Source organism: Candoia aspera, chromosome 4 (genome assembly GCF_035149785.1).
Source record: "Candoia aspera isolate rCanAsp1 chromosome 4, rCanAsp1.hap2, whole genome shotgun sequence".
NCBI classification, from domain to species: Eukaryota; Metazoa; Chordata; class Lepidosauria; order Squamata; family Boidae; genus Candoia; species Candoia aspera.
This window is the reverse complement of record NC_086156.1, coordinates 55,475,906-55,497,446: the sequence shown is the minus strand read 5'-3', so window position 1 is coordinate 55,497,446 and position 21,541 is coordinate 55,475,906. Positions and strand designations below refer to the sequence as shown.

Here is a 21,541-nt window from a genome sequence, read left to right as displayed (position 1 = left end):
GTCCTAATCTGTAATCTAGCAATAATTAATTAATAAAAAATGAACCCTCTGGTTCATTTTGTGCATATAGGCTTATTTTACTTAAAAAGCTAATTTTGCCCAAGTAGCAAAATTTATAGTATAATTCCGTGCACAGAAGAAATAAATCCTTTTGTGCTTAATAATGCTTATTTCCTTGTAATTAAGTTTACATTTGCAATCCTCATGTACAATATCAAACACATCTACTCAAAAATCAGTCACACTAAGTTCAGTGCAGCTTCCCTCCAATTAACTGCGGGGAATAACAAAAGCATTTCAAGACAGAAGTGTTTGCTTAGTCAAGAACAAAAACTAAAGTACCAGTGAAACCTTGTCTTACAGGTTTACACTGCAATTTATTTTATTTGTGTAATGATATCATGCAAAAGATACAAATGTCTGTGATGCCCTACTTTCTTAGGCAACAGATATTTCTGAAAAATGGACACTCCCACCAACCAATTAGTCTGTTAAAACTACCTTTCACTTTTAAAAAGTGCATCATTGAAACCTGGTTGGGCATTAAGCGGGGTTCCCCTCCCTGAAATGTGCCCTCCCAGATTTATTTTATTTATCAAATTTATAAGGCCGCCCATCTCATAAAAAGTGACTGGGCAGAGTACAACAATCCAATAAAACCATATATATAAAACATTAATTACCTAAAACCATTATATAATAATTATTAAAAACATTGAAAATTATAAAAGCAGAAATAAAACTGAGAAAAGAGAATAGACAAAGGGATGTTAATAATAACGGAGCCACCTCACTAGTTCACCCATCCCCTGGGGTCCCCATCCCTGCTGGCATAACCAGGTTTTGAGGGACCTTCGGAAGCTCAGGAGTGATGAGCCAACCTCACCTCTGGAGGAAGAAGATTCCATAATGTGGGCACCACGGCAGAAAAGGCCTGCCATCTAGGGCCTGACAAATGAAGCTCCCTAGATGATGGAACCCATAACATGGCCACTGTTGGATCTAGTGAGAAGGGCAGATAAAATTGGGAGAAGTGATCCCTCAAATAACCCGGTCCCATTCCATGAAGGGCTTAAAGAACAAAGAAACCTGCAACTGACTGTGATCAATTAATTATAAGCACCACTGCAATCATCAAATTTATATGGCTGCCCATCTCACAAACAGTGACTCTGGGCAGCATACAACACTTAATTAAAAACAATAAATACATATAAAAATCATTATTAAAAAATGTAAAAAAAAGCACAAGGCACAAGAGAGGATGAATGTTAACCACAGTAATGGAGCCACCTCAAGATCTATCAAGACCAGTCGCCTGGGATCCCCATGGTCAGGTCTTGAGGGACTTCCAGAACATTAATAGGGATGGAGCTAACCTCACTTCTGGGAGGAGAATGTTCCATAAGGCACCATGGCAGAGGAGGCCCTCCTCCTGAGACCTACCAAGCATAGTCCCCTAAAAGACAGGACCTGCAGCCATGGACCTGGTCCAATTTATTCATGGTCCAACTCATATGGGTGGTAACACATTGGATCTGGTGTTTGCCTCAGGGAAGTGGCATCATGATTTGGATTTGGGGAATGTTAACATGAGTCCTTTGCCATGGATGGATCACTCCCCTTTGGCCCTAGAGTTTTCTGCAGCTGCCCCTCACTGCAGGGAGGTTGGGCCTATTCAGTCAACCCCTCCCAGGTGCCTGATGGACCCAGTGTGGTTTCAGAGGCAGCTTGGAGTTCTTCACGAAGCTCTGGCACATAGTTCAGCCAATGCCCTTGTTGCAGCTTGGAATGAGCAGGCGATCGGGTGCTGGACTGAATTGCGCCTGTTGTGAGGTTTGAGTCTGATCCTGACTCTGAAAACAAAACTTATTTTGAGCCAGAAGGGGAAAACGAAACTTATCCAGAGGGAATTGGGGAAATAGAATCCAGGAGTGACTCAGCAGAGTGCAGATGCTGATTGGACAAACTTTGGAGGGAGGTTTGAATCCTCCAATCGGTGCTCGAGAGAGAAGAGCAAAGAAGCGTGCGAGACAAAAAGCAGCCCCATTGGCTGCTGAAGGAAAACGGCATGAAAAGGATCGCATAAAAAAGGCAACCATGCCAAGAGCAAGCTGCCAGAGACAACTGATCCTTCGAGCTCACAGCCTCTGCAGAAGAGTCTTTACCAGAGTCAGAAGCCTCATCTGTAGCCGTCACGGAATCAGAGCCAGCTCCTTCTGCCGTTGCAGACCCACTTCCTTTGCACGTTGCTCCAATTGAGTCTAGTCTTGCTGATCCAGCTGAGCACAGCCTTGCTTCCAGTTCCAAGCCTTGTTTCATTGCTCCAGCCAAGTCCAGCCTTGCTTCCAGTTCTAAACCTCGTTTCGTCACTCCAGCCACATCCAGCCTTGCTCCCAGTTCCAAGCCATGTCTTGTTGCTCCAGCCAAGTCCAGCTCTGCTTCCAGTTCCATGCCCTGCCATGCCGTTCCAGCTGAGTCCTGCCTTGTCTCCAGATCTGAGCCTTGCCTTGATGTTCCAGTCGAGCCTTGCCTAGCCTCCATGTCAAGCCCGACACCCGCGTCTCAAGCCTCCTCCTTGCCATGCGTTCTAGCCACACTGAGTCTCGCTGCCTCATTGAGGGGTTTAGCCGAGTTCTGTCTTGCTGTTTTGCCTTGATCTCCTGCTACCTCTGATTCTGCAGCCCTGTCTTGTTTCCCTCCACTGCCTGGGTGGTCTTGATTGAACTGCACTGTTTAATCTATTCTAAGGACTTTCATTGTTGTAAATAGTTATTTGTAAATAAAGAACTTAAGAGTGATTCTGCCTGGCTGTCTCATAGTCTGAACAGGACACTGTGCGGATTTTCTCTGTGCATGGATCTCATAGAGCACCATGGTTTACCATTCAATTTCAAGAGATGGAGTGACCCAAGAGACACCTAGAGCACCATTGGAGAGAGACAAAGAGTGAAATTGACCCAGGGCGGGTGAGAGCGTTCATTAGGGCTTACCTTACTGTGGCTGCAGATAGCTGCCTGGGGGCCCTGTTTCCAGGGCACCATGTCTCCTTAGGTAGGGAGGAGCCAGGGGAGTTTTTACAGGGCTGCTGTGAGGAATATTTACAGCATCTTCTAGACATAGCTGCTTGACTTCACTCAGATTTGGACTCCAGCTGGGCAGGGTCCTTAAAAGTTAACAGTGAGTTAACCATGAGTTCTAGTCCCACCTTAAGCACAAAGCCAGCTAGGTGACCTTGGGCCAGTCACTCTCTCACAGGCCTAGGAAAGAGGCAATGGCAAACCACTTTGGAAAAACCTTGCCAGGAAAACTGCAGGGTATTGTCCAGGCAGTCTCCGAGAATCTGACATGACTGAACGAATTAAAAAAAAACTTTTTATAGAATTTAACACTGTTGAAATGAATAGACTTAGCAAACCTAGGATGATGCCTACACACATGTCACAGAATTAGTGTCCATTCATTTTTTTCATTTTTTTTAAAAAAATGTTGTTTTTCCATTCTCAATATTTAAATTAATCTTTCTTACAGAGAAATTTATGATGTTAACACACATGGTACATAATAATACTAATTTAATTTGGTATTTATATCCATGCTAAATACATGTAATGTATATATGTACACAGAAAGCAAACAATATAAATCCTATGAAGACAGGTAATGATCAATCCTTGACCATCACTAACATATGATGTATACTTTCTATGAAATTACCTTTGTGCCACATAATTATTTGAAATATTTACTTAACATATTTTATCCTGTTTTTCTGCTAAAAGTTTCTTAAAATGTATAGTGAAGTCTTAATGTAAGCACAAGAGATTATTTCTATCAGTGGTTTATAAAAGAAACAAATTGGAACTCCTTCTTCAGAATTCAGGGTAAAATTTCCTACTTTTAAATATAACAATTTTCCATAAATATCTTCCTCCTTTCCATTATTCTATTTCTTTAGCATTCTTTGTGAAGAGTAATCTCCTTTTTTTCCTCACTCAGAATTTCACTTGCTCTTTATTCCACACTGCTTTTCTTCTGCTTAAAGATCAGCTTTGATTCTGCATTTGCTTTCAGTATAAGGATAGATTTATCCTACTGGATATAAAAAGCAACAATGCCAAGAATATATAGATCATTCTGAATCATCAAACTCTTCTAGTGGCATAGTATATCTAAAACCTATTCTATATGGGGACATACCTCACATATTTGTTATTTACGGTTTTCTAACCATCAGGAAAGATTAGATTGAAAGTGGATTTTAAATTAAGTTCCCATTTTTATGGAACTCTCTTTCAGTAAAGGAAAAAAGTGGAATTAATTCTTAGCTTAGTATTTTTTTAAAAATAAATATTGGTAAGTAAAAATTAGTCTATCTTAACTTCTTTATAATCAGTTGCTGATTTGCAGAAAAAAATAGGCTGCATTTGTATTTGAAAGCAAACAAGATAAACCATATGAAGATAGGTAAATGATCAGGAAGCAGAAATTTGCATTTGTGTGCAAACACAGAATTAACAAAGAAAGAAAAATTCCTGTACTTTGGCTTGGCTGTTGTTGCATGTAGATGTCCCATAAATTAAATCAAGACTATATGCAATCTTATGATAATAAAATATGATCCAAAAACAATTTCCTTAGATACAGTGGACACTGATATGAATCACTATTCTGTGATTAAGTTATTATTTCCTTTCTATTTAGCTTTTAACTGATTGTTCTTAAGATATTTCAGAACTAGCAGTGAATTAATTCTAAAGATAAGTTATCAATGGAGGATAATGGTCATTTGGCATTCTCTGCAGAATTTGAATCCAGTCTTACTAATGTTGACCAATATGCAGCTTGAAAACCCTTATTTTAACATGTGACATAACTGATATTTCACATATCTCATAACCACACATAGATGATATTTCATTGATTTTTAACATCTGTTGGAAATGCAAGAAAAAAGCCACCTTTAGCACTTAATGCTAAAGCAAATTATGGAAAATAAATGCTATGTTAAAACTAAGGCACCACAACATTTTTTTTACCAAATTTCATTTTTAGGTTGGAAAAATAATAGAGGTCCCAGCAGAGTAACACTCTGTCCTTCCATTAAGAAAAAAAATGTGCATACAGTATGTTATTACTCTTCAATTTTATTATTTTCTCTGGTTACTCTTTTTTTAGCACCATTTCTTCTCCTGGTTTCTCCTTTAAAAGACACTACTCTCCTACACTCTGGGAACCAGAATACTTTATCACATATTGATTCTCTTAAAAAATGACATCAAGCCAACTGAGCTGTTTTGGCAACCTGATTCTACCACAGAAGGCAAATAAGCAGAGCTACTCTTGAAAGCTTTTTTAAAAAAACTGCTAAAAGAGAAGGCATTTTCTGGAACTGTAAAAATCGTATGAAAATCTGGAAATTATTTCAGCTCTGACAAAATTCAGAGACTATATGAACTGAGAACCAGACTGATGTAGTGATTAAAGTACTGGACTAAGACTGAAGAGATGCAGGTTCAAACCCACTTTCTCTCAAGGAAGCTTAATATATGATTTTAAATCAATCATTAATTCAATTATCAATTCAATGTATTAGCATGGCTGATGTCAAGATAAAATTGGAAATATGAAGCATGCCATCTTAAACTTCTGAGACAAGGTAGGATATAAATAGGGTTTTTTTTTCATGACTTCCAAATGTCAGACAAAAGACAGTGTAACGAAGAAAGTCAATTTAAAGTTTATGTAACCAGGCTTAATCCAGTTCTTGGCAATAGTTTATTTGTCTACCCATTTTATTTGTCTAGAATAATGTAAAAATAATAATTAGCATTTTGGACAAGTAGTATGCATATTTTGGCCAACAATGGCTTTGCTGTTGTATTATGTTGCCTCAAATTACTGTGTTAAAATAAAATAAAAATAATTAAGAACAACAAACTATTAAAAAGCTATGCTTCCTACATTAGCATTAAACATATTAATTTTCCCCTAGAAATATATACAAAAAATGAGGCCAGCTCTATTAATCACTGCATGTTCATCACTTTTCAAAATCAACATGCATGCCTTTCTTTCATATCAACTACATCCAATGATATTTTTAGCCTAATATTTCCATGGCAACAAAGCAAGGAATAGTCCATTTGAGAAAAGAAAGATATCAGAGCTGAGTAACTAGGGAATTGAAAGGGAGCTGTAAGCTGTTTTCCAGTCACTTACTACCAGCAGAGATTCATGTATTGGCTCTTATTCCTTTTGATTAAAAATGAATGTAGTTGAGATATAAGTAAAGGCCACTTCTCAAATTAAATATATTTTTTCTACAGAAAGATAGTCATGGCCCAAACCCATTTCATTATAGCTGAAAGGGTTACACTCCTTTCTATGTGTGAATCTAGCACATGCTATTCCTGAATTTTTAGAGTTATCTGTATCTGTGAGAGAGTGATACAATGACTTCCATTTTGATTACATGTATTGACTTAGTTCAGTTTTGTGTCTCTGCTAGTCATAATATTAAGCAAGAGAATCTAACAGTCTATCTTTATATAAGGCTAATTTTTAATTTTCCTGTATTAATTATTATGCTGATGCTCAAAATGGAGGTAAATTGATTTCACTAAAATGAATTGCGCTTGAAGGTAAAAATTCAGTGGTTGGGTCCACACATCCTACTAAACCATGCTTTTTTGAAAAAAACATTGGCTTGTCTGATAAGTCCAGTTAGCTAGGTTCTCACACTTTACTAAGCCATAATGTATTCAACTACTCTGATTTTCAATCTAGTTTATGGATTAGCATATTGCAAGACCTGACAATGTGGTTTACTCAATAAACCATGGTTAAACAAACTATGATTCAGCATAAGATAGAAATGAAACATATGCTTTGTAAGTTACAATCCATATATCTAAGCTAAAAGCTAGTACTAAATTTTCTAAAGTTTGGCTGATGTTTGTGAACTGGTCCTCTCTTTTTAAATGGACTGCTTCAAAGTAGAATTGCTCTATGGTTGGAGCTGGTCACAGCTTTTCATTCCATGAAATTATTTTTCTCTTTAATATTAATATATTTATCAGTGGCTAAATATTTATTTATTTATTTATTTAATTAATTTATTTATTCACTGCCCATCTCTCCCCAACAGGGGGTCTGGGTGGCTTACAATAAAACAGGATTAAAATTCCAAACCATTACAATACAAAATACAGAAAAAATACAGATACAATAAAATCTACATGGCAAAAAGATCTTAATCAGTCCTTGAGTGTAATAGGCCCCTCAGAATCACTTTACGGCGCTAGCCATCCCCAGGTGTAATTATTCCCCCTCCCATTCCAAGCCTGCAGACAAAACCAGGTCTTTAATCTTTTGTGAAAGTCCAGGAGCGAGGGGGCTTGTCTCACCTCTGGGGGAAGGATGTTCCAAAGGGCAGAAGCTACAGCAGAGAAGGCACGCTTCCGAGACCCTGCCAGATGGAATTCTTTTATAGATGGAGCCCATAACATTCCCTCCCTGCATGACCGGATGGGGCAGGTTGATGTAATAGGGATGAGATGGTCCCTCAGATATCATGTCCCATGCCATGTAGGGCTTTAAAGGTGATGGCCAACACCTTGAATTGCACCCAGAAGCAAACTGGGACCCAGTGCAGCTCACTCAACAAAGGTGTTACATGTGCAAATCTTGGGACACCCAAGATTGTCCGCGCGGCCGCATTCTGGACCAGCTGTAGCTTCTAGATATTCTTCAAGGGTAGCCCCATGTAGAGCACATTACAGTAATCTATATGGGATATAAATATAGGTATATTTATATAGTAATCTATATGGGATATAAATATAGATATTGTCATGAGTAAGGATGGCGAGCAGGGGGCTCCCATCCAGACTGTCAAGCGCATGCGTAGCACTGAGGAATTGTTCAGCCATTCAAAGAGACACAGATCGGGACCGCCTTAACCCTTGGGGGTTATATGTCTGGGTTTTTCCCACGCTTCTTCAGTTTGTTAGGATTCCTGTTAAGTACTAGCAATAAATATTAGAGACCAGTTCATTGTCTCAGTGTGTTTCCTGGTTGTTAGGACAGATATATTTATTTAGCAGTATCTGAAATACTGTACATTTAAGCCTTACTTTCAACAGTTTGGCCACTGAGACTGTTGCATGGGGTCATGGTTTAATATTCTGCATACTTGCTCCAAACTAATTTGGGAATAAACAATATGCCCCAGTACAATTAAACAGACACTACATTATTCAATACAGGAACCAATTAACAAATAAACAAAAAGATATGTATGACTGAATTGCAGTTGTGACACTATTAATATTCCCTGAAATTTGGTGGATCATTTTTTCTAAGAATATTACATTCTAAGTCTGCTATAATAGTACAATGACGTTTATCATAGTAGTTCCTGTTTGCATTAATTAGCCAGCAGAAAATAGAATTCTTCTACAATATATTTCTTCTTCCCACATGGAAAGTACCAGCTGGTGAAATAAAATTGAATGAAGCGGAATGAATCAAATAATGTCTTATCATAAGCAAGTTAAATACTCGCTGTAACCATGGAAGCTGCATCTATCCATTCATCAACTATATAAAGCTCCTTGATTTGGACTATGTTAATACAACCTCCCTTCATGACTATAAATCTCAATCAGAATTCCCTATTGTCAATTACAGTTAGATAGACCAATCGAAATCTGCCTATCCTCACTATGTAATTTAAAATGGGATGATAAACAACTATTTTTAAAAGTGCTTCATGAAGCATATAATAGCACAGTGAAAACATATTTTCCTTAATTTTTAAGTTCATTTTTTTAAAATTAGTACTTCTGTGCCACTCCATTCTAACTTGCTCTTATATACAGTACCACCCTAAACTACAGAAAGTTACTCCTGGCTACAGCCATCATTTGGATATCTGGGTTCAAGGCTGGCTTTAGAAACACCCCAAAATGTGGATTTGATTCTTCAAGAAGAGCTATAGAGTGATTATATGTTTTCATACTGATTTAGATGTATAGTTTTCCTGAAAGTACACATTCAAAAATTTATTCTGATAAATTCAAAGTTAAATTGCAGAACAACATAAAAAAGACATGTAAAACCCCTTGGATAACTCCATTTTTAAATTACTTTTAATATTAGAAAAAGGAAAAAAGGAAAAATATTGCTACATAGCAAACATGGGACATCTGAGAGGATACTTAGTAAGGGATAGATATCAACTTCAATATGTTGTTGGAAGTGCAAAGTGGTGGAGGGATATAGTCTGCTGGTCCTATTCCATGATTTTCCCTTTTTGGATTAATACTGTTAAGTTTGTTAATATGGTACTAAGAAGAAAAATAAGATTTAAATATATTTATGTAATATTGAACTATATACCAAAAATTTGGAACATAACAGTGTAAGAATAACTCTGGATTTACTGTGCCTGGACTATTAGCTAAAAAGTTTATTTGGGGGGAAATTCCACTACACCAGATTTTACATCTTGAACTGATGATCTATACTCACTTTCCATCTATGAACTGATTTTACACCAACATAAAGAAAGATTTATCAACACTTTCCCATGTGATCAAAATTTAATTGGCTATTTAAAATTGAGTCATTCCTTTTTTCTTAGTATGTTTTATGTAATGAATAATTTGGTTCTGATCTGCCCATTTATCCGAGAGACTAGATCTGTTCAGTTCATATAAAAATACCTAATAATATTAATACTACTCAAAACATCAACAATTTCTCATCCATCCTGACAGACTCCTTAACCAGGGAAAGCCCAGAGCAAGTTTTGACAGGGCTCTGGCTTTGCCTGTACAAATGTGCACACAAAGCTGCAGCCTTGTCAGAATTCACCCCCACTGTGCCTGGACAAGCCAGCTGTCACCTTGCCCAAGCAAACTATAGAAGCAACTCCAGGGTGCAATCTGACAGAGCTCCTCTACATGCAAAGAACAGCAAAGCTGGATCATTGTCAGTAATTGCTTTTCCTCTGCCTGGACAAGCTGGCAGCATATGGCAGAGTCTTCCGTTACAATGATTTTCAGAAACAATTACAGAAGAACAATACTAAATAAAGAAACCTCCTTTATTCAAAGTCTAGACCTTTCACATTTTTATAATTAGAAGAGACACATTTTTCATTATTCTTAATTACATATTGGATCTAAATATACATTTAAGATTGTGTAAGATAAGACTCCACTAGGTTTTTTTAAAGGGAATGATTGAATAGGAGAAAATAAATGAGCAGCCCCTAAATGGCTTTGGCAGATCTTATAAAATGCTAAGCAGAGTCTGATAGATTAGAACCTAGAAGGGAGATAAACCAGTGACAGGCTATCCTAAGAAGCTGAAAAAAAATCCTAGGAGAAGGCGGAGGCAAGCCATTGCAATATCGTTGCTCAGTAAACTACCCTGAGGGAGTCTTTACTTATTTTCACTGAACAAAGAAAGAAATTAAATTTAATATTTAAGAAGCAATTTATTTCAGATGACACACTGCCAATAAGCCGCTATCCAACTGCATTCAAATAGGTAACTGCAATGAAACAAGACGAATGATTTGTCACATTGTTCTTGATGCCCAAGTGCATGCCTCCACATTAGTAGATCTGGAACAAGCATGGGGATGGAGGGGAGAATATTGCACATCATGTGTAGCATCGCCATACCAGCAGTGCAATGGCAGCAAGTAGAGATCATGACCCAGATCAGGACAAATCAAGTCAACACACATGGTAAGAGATTTCAAGAGATTGCACAGCGCAATTCCAACTGGTAATGTTTTCTGTGGGCTGGAGTATGGGGTGAGGTATCATCAATATGCTGACGATGCCCAGCTTTATATCTCCACCCCTGGCCACCTGAGTGATGCCGTGGATGTCCTGACCCAGTGCCTGGAGGCTGTAAGGGCCTGGATGGGGTGCAACGGGCTTCAACTCAACCCAAGCAAGACTGAGTGGCTTTGGGTTTGTGGGCCTTCTGGTGACAAGGTTTTTCCATCATTGGTCCTGGGTGGGGTTGCACTGGCCCAGGCAGACCCGATGCGCAACCACGGGGTCCTCGTAGACTCACGGCTCCTGCTTGAAGAGCAGGTGGCAGCCGTGGCTAGGAGGGCCTTTGCACACCTTTGGGTTGTGCGCCAGTTGCGCCCATTCCTGGACCGGGAGGCTCTACTCACTGTCACTCATGCCCTCGTGACCTCCCATCTGGATTACTGCAACATGCTCTACATGGGGCTGCCCTTGAAGAGCATTCGGAAGCTTCGGCTGGTGCAGAATGCAGCTGCATGGGTAGTAAGTGGAGTGAGATATTCGACACACGTAACACCACTGCTATGGGAGATGCATTGGTTACCGGTGTGCTTCTGGGTGCAATTCAAGGTGCTGGTTGTCACCTTTAAAGCCCTTCATGGCTTGGGACTGGGTTACCTAAGGGACCGCCTTCTCCCAGTTGTTTCAACCAATCCAATTCGATCTGGTAGATTGGGCATGCTACGGATCCCGTCAGCCAAAGAATGTCGGTTGACGGGGACCAGAAGTGTGCCTTTTCAGCCGTAGTGCCTGCCCTCTGGAATATTCTCCCCTCAGAGATCAGGATGTCCCCAACCCTGTTGGCCTTTGGTAAGGCCATGAAGACCTGGGGCCCCGAGTGTGGTAATGGTCCCGTTTCTTGGTTGTATTGACATCTTACATTGTTTACTTGGCAGCCATGTATATTTATTTTTATTGTAATTGTTTTAATTGTAATTGTTTTATGGTTTTATGGTTTTTATTGTTGTGAGCTGCCCAGAGTCACTGGTTGAGATGGGCGGCTATAGAAATTGAATGAATGAATGAATGAATGAATGAATGAATGAATGAATGAATAAATAAATAAATATTAGTCTAAAGTGAAAGGAAACCTGGAGAGGTTTCCTCTGAAGTCTAAGATAGATCTTAAATGCATTTATATATGCGTATATTTCATTATTAATAATACAGTACCATTAAATCTAAGCTAGTATTTTTGGTCATCTTCCAAAACAGCAGTGACCTTGTTTTATTGTTTTCTGTTTTTATTCTTTGCTTCTTATAGTTCACTTGGCCCAACCTACACGTTTCTGAAATCCCTAAGCTTACATCCCCACATTTTGAGGCTAGCATAGGCAAGCACTTAAGAGTTATTTCAGAAGGAAAAAAACAACTCTGTGTGTAGAAAAGTACTTAAGAGTACCCCAGGCTCTTGCAACGTGGGCCAGAAAGTACCTGCCTCCACAAAAATAGACTACAACAAGAACAAGACAGTGCTAATAATCCATTGGTCTCTCTGAGGAGAAAATAATTGTACATGGGCTTGTTTATTTCAAAAAGATCATAAGCTTCACTAAAATAAATAAATAACCCCCCAAACCACTTGACATTTATACATGTAAGTAATTGAGCCTATCTTCTCGTGTGCATACATTCAAAATCTCTGCTGATAAACACAATAAATGAACATTCATTGAATTAATGCTGAAAACATGGACTGATCATATTAATAAGGTCTGATTTGATTTGCAAGAAGATGGGGAGCACAGCTCTATGAATGTTCACTAAATTAGTGAGTAAGAGCAAAGATACTTACATTCTGCAAAGCAAGAGTTGGCATCAATTTTCCAGATAATCTGGCCTTGGTGAGAGCCATTCACCCCACGATTTTTGTAGTCCAAGAAGTTTTCTGACAGGACCTCATCTGTGAGGTAAAGAACCACAACAGAAGACCTAATTATTTCATAGCAAAGGGAGGAACCAAAAGCAAAACTTACTGTCTTTTGATTAAAATGGGATTAGCAAGGCAAATGGACTAAACATACAGGGAAAAAAAAATCCTTCATGAATATACACTTTCTTCATCACAAAGGATTCTAGCAAGCATATCATTCCTTTTTTTATTTTTAATAGTAATTTTATTAAAAATTACAATTGCAAAGATAAAAACTAATACAAACTAGAAACAAAAGAATAAAAAGAAAAAATAGAAGGTGCAGAAAAGAAAAAGAAAATAGAAAAAATAGAAAAGAAAAAATAAGAATATAGTAAAGAAAAAGAAAAGAAATATATAAAGAAATGACTTCCTCCTTCATCACAAGTATAAACAATTATAGTAACTTATCGCCTTCTCTTAAAATACAACAAATGATCTCTTCTTCCCATATCCCATCTCTTATCTATAAACAAATCCTTAAAGCCTCGTCATTTCAGTCCTGATGTCAGCAAAAGTCCATTAAGGGTTACCAGAGATAACAACATATCTATTTTAACCTTGATCAAATAAACCAACTTTATATTCCTTCCTTTTACTTCTAACAATCTTGATCTTTAGTCCTTTCAAATCATGTCTTAGAACTTGATTTCTTCTCATTTTTTCTTTGTCCCCTCTCACAAAATCCTTCAAAGCTTTAAGAAGCCTCTTTTGTAAATCCAATATACGAAAATTATTCAGGTCACTCTCTTGGTGTGTTATTTGTATATCCCTTTTAATTATTAAGACATTTAGCCTGATTGTTTTGTATGTCCAATGTAGCATCTGTTTTCATATCATTCTTGTAACCTGTCATTTTTAAATCCACTTTCGTATCAGTCTCAATCTTGTCCAGTAAAACTTGTTCCTCTTCCATAACATCATTTAAACATAGTCTATCTATAGAGGCAGACACTCTTAAAATTACTTTCTGGGTCCATTGGTCAAAAATACCCTTCAATATGTCCAATATTTTGCTTCATTCTGTATCAGTAAGTCAAATTTAAGTGTTCTTCTACTTTAATTGTAAGCTTTAGTTCCTTCTGGTGTCCAACCTTCAAAGTCTCATCCTATAATTTTTTTTAAAAAAAATTCAAAACAAAAGCATTTTCCCATGGGAAGTCTTCTTATAATTAATTCCAAGATCTTATTTCAAACCCATCTGGATCCTTAGTCCATTTGTAACTCCAAAATCAAAATTCTAATCACACTTTTGCTGTTTATTAAAAAAAATTTTTTTAAGTGCTTAAACGTATATTTAAGTTCTTTTTGCAAAGGATTGAATGAAACTCACCCAGTGTTTTCAGACTTGTCAATCCAAAGGTTCCTAATAGCTAAAAAGCAGTTAACAAGCAATTTCTGAAAGAGATTACAAAAGGAAGTATGCAAACTTAATGTCCTTTTAAAGGCACCAACCATGGTTTGAGCAAGATGGCTATTCCCTTGTCTCCCAGAGCTCTAAACCCACTGAAGAACACTGTCTTGTGGTGGAGCACTTGTGGGCGAACTCCAGTCCTCTCCTTGTCTGGAGGGGAATTATGAAGAGCCGGTCTACTCACTGGCTCTTCAGCTCCACTTTTAGCGGAGCCGTCTTCAGTTCCTTATTTCTTCCCCAGAAGTCTGCAAGCATATCATTCCTCATTGTACACAAAATTCTTCCTTTCTCTCTCCCTCTCTGTAGCATCCGTTATATTCTTTTCCAAAGATCACTGTACTGCCAAGTCTACAATATCCAAATATATTTCAGTGTTACACTCTGTGAAACTATGATATCTTCATTCAACTGATATAAAATTGTTAACCTGACATCTTCTTAAAATAACATATACTTCATGAATTATTCCATTGATTTCAAAAAGGTAACAAAAATAAGTAGTTCTTCCACTCAGGGGAAGATGGAAGTTTTTCAGAATAAGTAGCCAACAGTTTTGCCGCTCCATCAAAATAGCCCAGGAAAAAAAAAAAAAAGAGGTGTGCAATTCACAGGCATTTGGTCAATTTCCTTTCTCTTCTGCAAAGGAAAACCCAAATTCTAGATGACTTCTTCTCTTTCTTTGTAGAGTTCAGGTTGATAGGTTTATTATTGCTGCAGGAGCTACAACATTGGTACCAAGTAGGATAGGGTATTTACTCCTTGTTCTCAGCATTTCAAGTTCAAAACACTTTTGTTGGTTAGAGTGAAAATAGTGTTGTGGAAATGCCCTTAAATTCTCTGGATTGGGACAAATTGATCCTATTTTCCCCACTAGAAATAATTTATATATATATCTACATACACACACACACACACGTACACACAACTCATAAATCCTAATTTTACAAGGTGAAAACTGGCAGAATTAATCATAGTATAATTCTACAGTATTTATTTGTAATTTTCAGGCAGTGTTCAAAGAACTCAGGGACTAGGAGTTTGTTCAGAATTCTTCAGTGACAAAAATCAGTTAAGTGCAAATAAAGTTCAGTGAAAGACATTTCTTTTTACATATGAATTGAGTAAAGGGGCCATTATACTTTTGCCACAGGTCAGATCTATGCATGAACTGCTTGTACATAGCTTCTACTGTTCTGCATAGGCTTCTACTCCACTAAGAATCTCATTCCTTGTTGTGCTTAACTTAATAATCTAGCAAGGGTGTATCAGTATACACCAATGTAAAATCAATCAATCTTATGGGAGCCTGCCTGCCAGCTTATCTATAGAGGGCTGAGTAAAGAAAAAGCTGAAAGTTGTAAAATCATTTGGAGACTAAAAATGCTAGGATTTCTTTTATTAAGGATGTACTTCGTATCGGTTAAAAAAATTGCTTGCTCAAAATAAGTAATTAAGAGCCCTATGTAAATTTCTTTACCATGGTCAGTCCTCACCATCATTTCTCAGGATCAGCCACATGGTACTGCTTATCAGTACCTTCATGACGCCTACATTTCTTTTCAATTTGCATTACCAGCTACAAAGATATTTTATGTGAATCAAATGTAAGGACTTAATTTCAGATAAATCCTTTTCTGCACTGCCTACATTCAGGGTTTGGTGTATCTCAGAGCAGATCCTCAAATCAAGTGGAATGGCTGTCAGCCCTCCAGACCAAGACATGATTTGTGTGAACCACATACAGCACATACTCTAGCCCAGGCTACCATATTCTCCAAAATGCACAGAGTGGTTCTGTTATAGGCAGAACCTACTGATGTGCAAAAGTTCCCTAAAAATCACTGTGCATTAGAATGAGTACTATGCATTTCCTATATCAAATGCAGCTTCATTAAATATTGCTCTTTCACTGTGAACTTCAGGGGACTTGGGATTCCCCCCCCTTTTTTTTGTGAGAAATAAACTCAGAATATATTGAGAAAAACCTCACTAATTAGAATATTTTCATATTACATTCATCTTTAGAGAGATTTGCCTTTTAGGGGGAAATAAAATTAAAGGCAAAAGTAAAGAGAAAGCATATGGTATTCAAGGCAAAGTTTCTATGGCTAATTAGCTCAAAATAGTTTTTGATATAAATTTAAAGGAAATAAGAACAACCTAGGAATTGGACCCCAGAGATTGTGGCATGATGAAATTTTATCAGATATATTTTTAAATGTTTTGATTTTTCCATAAGGATATTGAAGAAGGAAGTCTACAATATATCAATAAGCAGGACATAGTCTGTATAGTCTGAAACTAAGGGTAGGTGGGTTTTACTTTTGAAGATGGGTCACAAATTGTTTGAAACATACAGTATGCCATTGTTTTTAAGGGGTCCTAAAGAATATAACATTGACATAATGCCTTATGTTTACCAACTTTATATGGAACATAAATTTTCCATATATTGGATATAATATCAAAAATTAGATGAAGATAAGATGAATATTTGAAAAACTAGTCTAAGTTTTCTTTATCGTTCTATTTTAAAAGAAAGAGATACATGTCATTAATGCCTTCAAACCATTAAGAGCTTCACAAGTAAGGAAATATATATATGGGATGATGGAAATAACATCTCCAGAGAAATTGCCTATTGAGAAATGAAAAATGATTAGAGAAAGAGAGAACCTATTAGGATTATGCCTAATCATGGATCAAAAAATACGTGCAGTGCTTTCTTGAAAAGGTTAATCACTTTATATAAAATTTACATTAAATGTGTAACCAGGAGAAAAACCTCCACAAATGATTCTCTAACATAATTCTGAAATACTGTACATCAAAGGAAATGTGGATATCTTGAAAGAGAAATAGATTATAGTTCCTGGGTTAATCTTCTATAATCTTGGGAGGACATCAAAGATTTCTTCAGGTGATTCCCAGCAGAATCATTGGACTTGGTGCAATGATTTTACTTAACCATGATGATCACTGGCAACCATTGCTATTTCTATTTGAAGATCAGACAGAGATATAAATGAAGTAAGTATTGAATGAAAATTACTGTTGACAACCTGTTTGCTTGTCAGATGTTTTGGTCAAATTATCTATAAACAGAAAGTACAAATGGAAACTTAAAATAAACTTCCAATAGTTTTATCTGCAAAACATTAAATGACCATATCTTAAAATTACATACACACACATGGTGTACTGCACCAAAGCAATACTCAAGGGGTTTAACTTAAAACAATAGATTAGAATAGAATTACTACTTAAGTCAAGAAACAGGCACCCTCCACCAGTGATGACTCAGCATCAGATTAGCTTAAATACCAAAGCCTTTCTGAATAAAAATGTGTTTGTCTGAAATTAAAAAGATGACAAAGAGGAAATAAGCATTATCTGTGATGGCAGGGAGTTTAAAATTTGGGTGCATCTACTAGATTGTTCTTTTATTTCTAATCTTCTCATCTTTTATTTCTAATACAGTAAATACTCCTATATCTACCTGTGGTGTATCTTTCCTGAATGGAAGATATATCAGCACCCCTGTTCATTTCAAACCACCTTTTCTCTTCAAATCCAGATAGTTGCATGGTGCCAGTACTGAAAATGCGGACAGTCCAAATCCCACAGAACTGCATGCCCTCCTGCAAGACCTCCTCAGTACAGATGTTTGCACTGTTAATTGCAGGACCTATTTTGAAGTTACGTTGCTGATGTAAAATAACAAAAGGGGTGGGATTGCTTTGAGACTTTCCTGACCAGGATTCAGCAGTTAATCACAAACCTCCTGATTGTGCAAGGCTAAACTCACTTCCTAGGCTAGGACTTGGCACAAGTTTCACAGACATATCTTGGATAGATTAGAATCTTTATTTCAAACAAGAATGAAGCATATTGCATCCGGTGGTTGTTCACTGCCAGAGTGAGGTTTTAAGTATGTCTCATATTTGAGGTTCAATAACTAAAATCTGTATCTTTTTCTTCCCAGCCTTCTGATAAATCAACAGATTCTTTAAATTGTGCTTAGGAGTCTTAAAGCTGAGTGGTTGCGGAATATAACTGCTAACTCAGGCCTGAAACGTTCAGTGTACTTCTCACACTGGTCATCAATGCTCACATCATGAGTGTAGCTATTCTGCAGTGATGAACTGGGTATGAATTCAGGGGAACTTACTTGCAAAAGTACAAGTCAGCATTTATTAAAATAAAATATCCACATCTGACACCAAACTGAAGACATAGCAAAAGGAGTGTTAAACCTCCTCTTTATTGCTTCTATTTGATATGTCTCTTTTATTGTTGCTTTTGTTGGTTTTTTACTGGGGGAGAGGAATGAGACCACTGCTTGTAAATCATGGACTATGCTCAACTTGAAATAGGTCTGCTTTAAGATACATGTTTTACTTGCAAAATTAAAATATAACAAATCCTATGGATATAGCTGACTTACCAATGAGATACATGCCAATCCAGTCACCTGCGTCTACTTCTTCTTTTATATCCCAATAAATCACTAGATCCTGCGAATGTCCTATGGAATAATAGGAACTGCTGACCATGAGTGTAGACCGGCTATCTGAAGTGACCAAATCTGTGTCACTGGTTGAGCGTGGAATAGTGACTGTCCCATGGGGCCCATTTCCAATGTCCATGTTGTGGAACTGGTCAGGGTTATAGCTGTACCTCAGAGGTTCTTTGCAACGACGCCGGTTCTGTGAGTTCCTGGATGGGGATGCCATGGCAGCCAGGCCTAATAACCTGTTCTGATACAGATTCTGCCAAAATGAAAGAGAGGAGTCACTGGAATTCATACAAATGAAAATGAAGCCACCTTGAGAATTACCAGACAGAATGCAGAGAATGTTGCTAATAACATTAATGCATATTACAGACATAATTACTTATAAAAATTAGAACTCATTTGTTGGTAGCTATTATTAAAACTGCTGCATTTATTGCCTATCTGATGCAATATGAATTTGTACCAAATGTTTTCCATAAGTGGGATTCATTTTACCAGAAATATAATATTACTTAATGAGGTATAGAACTTTCATCAGCAAATTACATTTCTGTTTGACTTTTTTCTTTGCTCATCACCAGTCTTTGGTAGCTAAGCCAATATCCTAGTCTGAGTCTTACTGCAGTCATTTTACTTTCACTGCTTGGCCCAACTTCATCATCTACTTTGTCCAAATAAATAAATAAGCAAAAATGCCAAGTCACCTTCACAAAAAATGCTGTTGCCAACTGAGCTTTTATCATATGCTTGGTACTCCTGGTCTGCAATTATTGACAAATAGTTAATACTGTGCCAGAGGTGAGCCTCTTAGCTTAATTCCTTTGGAAACTAAATGCTGGCGACTTTGCTATAGCTTACTGCACCCAATACCTGTTCAAAGCACAGAGGGATTCTGTGCAATTATTAGGTACTTTCACAGATGGAAGATGGACAGGGAAGTAACAGGGCCAGACTGCATGACTCTCAGTTATAGGAGTTCCTTGGAATTCTGTATTGCAACCCTACAGCAGGTTACACAGTTTATTTATTTATTTATTTATTTTTCAAATTTCTGTTACCACCCATCTTCCCCCAAGGAGGGGGAGTCTGGGCGGTTTACAATAAAATACTCCGTTAAAACCTCAACACCTAAAATTACCAAATCAGCATCTACCAAACTAAAATAATAAATATAAATATAAAATCCAAGTGGGAAATAATTCCATTGTAATTTGTTTCTACACTGCAGCATCAGTCTGATTCATAGTCTGCAGTAATGCGAAAGAAACAATGTTTTCTGCAGGGGGCAAGAAAGATGAATGATGAAATGTGCATGGTCTTGCTATCACGCAAATACCATTATTTATTTCTATGAGACATCAGGTTGCAAGTATGCAATGGCAATATTTGCATGATGACATCACAATATGCATGCTATCATTCTGACATCATTACAATTTGCTGGAAGGAGATTACCTAATGGCTGATCAACCTGTCAAATGCACATCAAAACATGCTGAATAAAACCTCCAAGAAGACACAGTTCCAAGTGTCCTTCATACAGTAGCCATTTTACCCGAAACAGGTATACAAAATTGGAACCAAATGGGATTCACTTCATCGACTGATAGATAGATAGATGTTATTTATTTTTTGTGATTGATGGAATCCCTATTTAAGATTCTGAAGGTCAATGTAAAGCTTGCTCTTCCAGTTTAACACATCGATGTTTTCAGAGAAATGTCAGTAGGCTAAATATGATGTGTTTTATGCTAGCTAGCTGTTGAAGGGGTATGACAGTCTACCTGAAATCATTATTGATGAAAATGCTTTATTGATCAGTGAAAACCAGCAACTCTGAACTCTGTTCTGCCTCTCCTTGCTTTTCATCTCTCCACAGATTAGAAAGCACTGGTGCTTCCAAGGCCTTTACACCTCTGGAAGAGAATTAGTTTCAGAACTGATAATACTCTTTCAGCCTTAGATCAAGCATCCACTTTGTACCAAAGGAAATTTCTTCACTCAAAAACACCTTGCAGGGGGAGGGGGGAGATGTATATCTGTGTATACCATCCTGTATGAGGATCACGCACTGTAGACAACCTATTGAAGACAGAACCAGCAAAGCAAAGTATGCATCTGTCCTTTCACATGGCTATGTATACTGATACAATGGGGTGGTGGTGGTGAGGAAGTTTGTGTATTATTTATAAAACAAGCCTAAAATTAAATACAAATTATTCATCATTCAATAACTGCAACTGCAAAAACAACCTATTAATTGCACGAGTAATAGAGCCATCAACAATAAAAATGTACAAGCATAACATTCAGAACATTTCACACCATTTGAAATACAGTGCTTCTAAATGGAGGCAATCTGCACATTCAGTTGGAAGAATCCACTGATGAAGATGTTCTGCTGGCATTTCTGCCACCAGAAGCATCTAAAATGAGTTAGAGACAAGGAAAGGATAGCATACTTAGCATTTCAAAGTACTGTCAGTAAGACAGTAAGGCAAATTTACACTACAGTAGTCCTAAAGCAAAGTAAAAAACATCTCTCTCTCACCTGCTCCAGTAAGGAGGAATTTTCAAAAAAAGTTCGCACCACAAGGTCAGCAGCAATCTGATCAGGTTACCATGACAGAGCACTTAGTATGTGCAAAGGAAATCTTTACATATTTGCAGCAGGAAAACTGTTTTATAATATATAAAAGCAATCTTCTCTTCCGTTTTTTAAAAATGAGCTCATTCCAATGTACGTAATCACTACTCATAGTCAAATCCAGTCCATATGCAATCTATTTATGGTAATGGCCTGATCTGAAATTATGATGCTGAAAAGGGAACTTGGCACAGCTGGTTTAACGGGA

At 37.3% G+C, this 21,541-nt stretch overlaps 1 protein-coding gene across 4 annotated transcripts in view; it reads right to left on the bottom strand.

Annotated features, from left to right (window-relative positions):
* HECW1 (HECT, C2 and WW domain containing E3 ubiquitin protein ligase 1) overlaps window positions 1–21,541 on the bottom strand; it is a 204,409-nt gene that overhangs the window by 107,384 nt on the left and 75,484 nt on the right. For all 4 annotated transcript variants that reach the window (XM_063304171.1, XM_063304177.1, XM_063304172.1 and 1 more), the window contains exons 2-3: window positions 18,615–18,939; window positions 12,637–12,744 (exon numbers count right to left, since the gene is read on the bottom strand). In XM_063304171.1, coding sequence (XP_063160241.1) covers window positions 12,637–12,744; window positions 18,615–18,939 — 433 coding nt within the window. The remainder of the gene's footprint in view (window positions 1–12,636; window positions 12,745–18,614; window positions 18,940–21,541) is intronic.